General features: G+C 39.6%; 1 protein-coding gene across 1 annotated transcript; it reads left to right on the forward strand.

Annotated features, from left to right (window-relative positions):
- The first annotated feature begins 3,042 nt into the window (after positions 1–3,042).
- On the forward strand, positions 3,043–4,233 carry LOC102665655 (uncharacterized). The gene is made up of 2 exons (XM_006598393.1): positions 3,043–3,736; positions 3,863–4,233. Exons 1-2 carry the CDS (start codon positions 3,043–3,045, stop codon positions 4,231–4,233), a joined length of 1,065 nt encoding a protein of 354 aa, XP_006598456.1.
- Positions 4,234–4,464: the final 231 nt, after the last annotated feature.

Below are 4,464 nucleotides of genomic sequence, written 5' to 3' on the forward strand. Positions count from 1 at the left end.
TCAAACACCTTCACAGGTGGCCAAAGATCAACTAACTATGAAAGATAAGAGGGATGAGGAAGAAAAACTAGAAAAACAAAAGAAAAAGAAGGATAGCAAGGCCTTGTCTTCAAAGGCCAAGGGGAAGGAAAAGGAGGAAAAGGATTCCTCCAAGAAGATTGTTAAGAAGGAAAATCATTTTGCAACAAAAGGTGATATTAAAATAGAACTCCTTCTTAAACAATCTTTCTACCTTCTCCTATCAAGGGAAACATCCCTTAGCACCGCCATACCTCTTGAGCTTGAGGTTATTCCTCAAGTAAAAGAGTTGTTGGATGAGGGTTTGGTTCGCAAGAGCTTAAATCCTTGTACTTTGTTGGTGCCTAGAATAGGTATTATTAGGCACCAAATCCCTATGACAGGTGGTATGGTGAATGTGTTGAGTGGTGGTGCAACACTCTTTTGTAAAACCACTCATGCACCCAACATCTTCATGATTTGTGTACATAGGGACTCATTAGGTAGGTTTGTTCTTATTTTTTGTTTCAATGCAAACCTAGGTGCTCGTGTAGGACACCTTAGGTTTGTCGTAATTTTTTGTAGGAATAATCAACATGAAAATAAAGAAAAAGGTATGTTTTATTCCATTACTTTCCTTAACTTTTTAAATAGTGATCAAGGGCTTCCCATGGACCCTAAAAGAATAAAGGTCATTCCTGAGTGGCCTACTCCACCAAGTATAAGGGAAATTTGGGGCTTCAATATCTTAACAAACTTTCACAAAATGTATGTCCCATATTTTTCTATACTTGTAGTACCACTCATTGAGTTGGTGAGAAACTATATTCTCTTATGGGAAGATGGTCAGGAAAGGGGTTTTCAGTCCTTACCGTACTCTAACATACCCAACATCACTAATACATATGTTTTTATTCTTTTTACAAGTGTTGAGGAAAGAATTAATGAGTTTCAAGAACCTCTGGATTTGAGGTCAAATCCTTTTCAAGGGGGAGGGAATGATGCAATCCTACCCCCCAAGGGCATTGGATAGAAGACTCCAAGAAGATTGGGCCAAAGATGCAAGAGAAGGCCCAAGGGTTCTCATGAGCCTTAGGGTAGATTTCGGGCTCATGGGCTAAGTATGAGCCCACTTATCTTAGTACATATTAGATTAAGGTTTCATTATTTTTGGGCCTTGTATTTAGGGCTCCATAATGTAGGTAAGGTACCCTAGAAATGTAGGATTTTTCAGCCCTTGTATTTTAAGGCACCTAGACTAGTTTTTGTATTAGGGGTATTTTTGTAATTTCACATGCATTAAGTGAATATTTGATGTGTGTGTTGGAAAATAAATTTAATTGAATTGGGAGAAGCCCAATCCAATTAAATTTTAGAGGGGGAGGTGAGCATTTTCTTGCAGAACCCCATTGCCACATCATATAGTCACACTTTGTGCATATGCTTCATGCTTTACATGCCTCATGCTACCTAAGCATACTTAGTGGAGAATCTTGGACTTGATCTTGAATTTAGTGGGCTGAACCATAGCTAAAATTCACTAATCATAATTAGTGAAATTTTGGCTCCAAAGTCTTGCTCCACAAATTCAATTTCAAATTCAAGTGAAATTTGAATAGAAATTCAAATTTCCCTCCAATTTTGTGTGACACTTAGGCTATAAATAGATGCCTTGTGTGTGCATTTTTTTCAACTTTGATCATTTGAATATTAAACTTCAGATTTCAAAGCTCATTTAGAGCATAAAATTTTGTGCTCTTCTCTTCCTCTCCCTTCATTCATCTCCTTCTTCCTTCAAGCTCTTATCCATGGCCTCCTATGGTGGTGAGCTTCTTCTAGACTCATCTTCTCCTTGAAGTGGCGCCTCCTCTCTCTCTTCCTTTCTTCATTCCGCTGCCATTCATCTTCCAAGAAGCAAAGGAATCTATTGATGAAGAAGATCCTAGGCCTACAAGCTCCAATGGAGCTTGCATCACAATTCCCTATCTCATGATGAAGAGTTCCGATTGGTTAAAGTTATGAAGAAACATGGGGCTGCTATTGGATGGCATATATCACACATCAAGGGAATCAGTCCTTCATATTGTATGCACAAGATCATGATGGAAGTTGAGTACAAGCCAGTAAGACAGCCACAACGAAGGCTTAATCCTTCGATGAAAGAAGAGGTACGCAAGGATGTTCTCAAGTTGTTGGAGGCAAGACTAATTAATCCTATTTCTGAAAATGCTTGGGTAAGTCCGGTGCAAGTGGTTCCTAAGAAAGGTGGAATGACTGTGGTGAGAAATGAGAAGAATGATTTTATCCCGACAAGAACAGTCACAGGCTGGCGAATCTGTATTGATTATCGAAAGCTGAATGATGCAACTAGAAAGGATCATTTCCCTCTTCCATTTATGGATCAGATGCTTGAGCGATTGGCTATATAATCATTTTATTGCTTCTTGGATGGCTATTCAGGGTACAACCAGATTGCTCTTGGATGGCCCATTTGGAGTATTTGCATATAAAAGGATGCCATTTGGGCTGTGCAACGCACCAACTACATTTCAGAGGTGTATGATGCAAATATTTGCTGATATGGTGGATAAATGTATTGAAGTGTTCATGGATGATTTTTCAGTATTTGGATCAACCTTTGATTGCTATTTGACAAATTTGGAGTTGGTATTGCAACATTGCAAAGAAACAAACCTAGTGCTAAATTGGGAGAAGTACCATTTTATGGTCCAGGATGAAATAGTTCTAGGACACAAGATTTCTGTCAAGGGCATCGAAGTGGACAAATCTAAGATTGATGTTATCGAGAAGTTGCCTCCACCGATCAATCTAAAAGGATTTAGAAGTTTCTTAGGACATGTTGGATTCTATCGGCATTTCATTAAGGACTTCTCAAAAATTGCCAAGCCATTGGGTATTCTACTCAACAAAGATGTTGTGTTTCGATTTGATGAAGAGCGCTTGACAACATTTGACACTCTAAAGGATAGACTAGTGTCCGCCCCTATGATTACAACACCCGATTGGAGCTAGGAGTTTGAGCTGATGTGCGATGCAAGTGATTATACAATTGGTGCAGTGTTGGGGCAGAGGAAAGGAAAGGTGTTTCATTCCATTTACTATGCAAGCAAGGTCCTGAATGATGCTCAGCTGAATTATGCTACTACTGAAAAAGAAATGCTTGCTATTGTCTATGCACTGAAGAAGTTTCGATCGTACTTGGTTGGATCAAGAGTGATTGTGTTCACAGATCACGCAGCCATCAAGTATCTTCTCACAAAGGCCAATTCCAAACCAAGGCTAATTAGATGGATTCTCTTGCTTCAAGAGTTTGACTTGGTCATCAAGGATAGAAAGGGATCAAAGAATTTTGTGGCTGATCACCTATCAAGACTGGTCAATGAAGAAGTCACGCACAAAGAACTGGAAATCCATGATGAATTCCTAGATGAATCACTGCTGGTTGTGAATGAGAGACCATGGTTTGCTGACCTTGCTAATTATAAGGCTGCAGGAATCATCCCCAAGGATTTTAATTGGCATCAGAGAAAGAAGTTTTTGCATGATGCTCGCTTCTATATTTGGGATGACCCACATTTGTTTAAAATTAGAGCAGACAATTTGCTGAGAAGATGTGTGACCATGGAGGAGTCCAGAAGTATATTGTGGCACTGCCATAACTCTCCTTGTGGGGCTCACTACAGTGGGCATAAAGCAGCAACAAAAATCTTGCAATCTGGTTTCTTTTGACCTTCAATTTTCAAAGATTCTCATGAGCTTGTGACACAGTGTGACCAATGTCAGAGGACGGGGAGTATATCAAAGAGGAATGAAATGCCTCTATAGAATATCATTGAGGTGGAAGTCTTCGATTGTTGGGGTATTGACTTTGTTGGTCCTTTTCCCTTATCTTATGGGAATAAGTACATATTGGTGGCCATTGATTATGTTTCTAAATGGGTAAAGCCTGTTGCTACTCCAAAGAATTATGCAAAGACTATTGTCAAGTTTCTAAAGAAGAACATATTTTCGTGCTTTGGGGTACCAAGAGTCTTGATCAGTGACGGTGGCTCACATTTCTGCAATGTCCAACTTCAAAAAGTGTTGGGGCACTACAATGTAACGCATAAGGTGGCCTCACCTTATCACCCTCAAACAAATGTTCAGGCTGAGGTCTCTAACAGGGAATTGAAAAAGATATTGGAGAAGACTGTGGTGTCTACAAGGAAGGACTAGGCTACCAAGTTAGATGATGCTTTGTGGGCTTATCGAACCGCATTCAAAACTCCCATAGGACTATCCCCATTCCAAATGGTCTATGGGAAAGCCTGTCATTTACCAGTAGAAATGGAACACAAGGCGTATTGGACTCTAAAATTTCTGAATTTTGATGAAGTTCTGTTTGGTGGGAAGAGGAAGCTACAACCCTTGGAGCTAGAAGAGATGGGGCTTAATGCATATGAATCA

The sequence above is a fragment of the Glycine max genome, chromosome 15 (genome assembly GCF_000004515.6).
Source record: "Glycine max cultivar Williams 82 chromosome 15, Glycine_max_v4.0, whole genome shotgun sequence".
Lineage (NCBI taxonomy): Eukaryota > Viridiplantae > Streptophyta > Magnoliopsida > Fabales > Fabaceae > Glycine > Glycine max.

Coding starts and splice junctions, on each gene's coding strand:
- LOC102665655 (XM_006598393.1), top strand. CDS start 3,043: ATGTGCGATGCAAGTGATTATACAATTGGTGCAGTGTTGGGGCAGAGG. Junction 3,737..3,862: donor AACAAAAATCTTGCAATCTG/GTTTCTTTTGAC, acceptor TTGAGGTGGAAG/TCTTCGATTGTTGGGGTATT.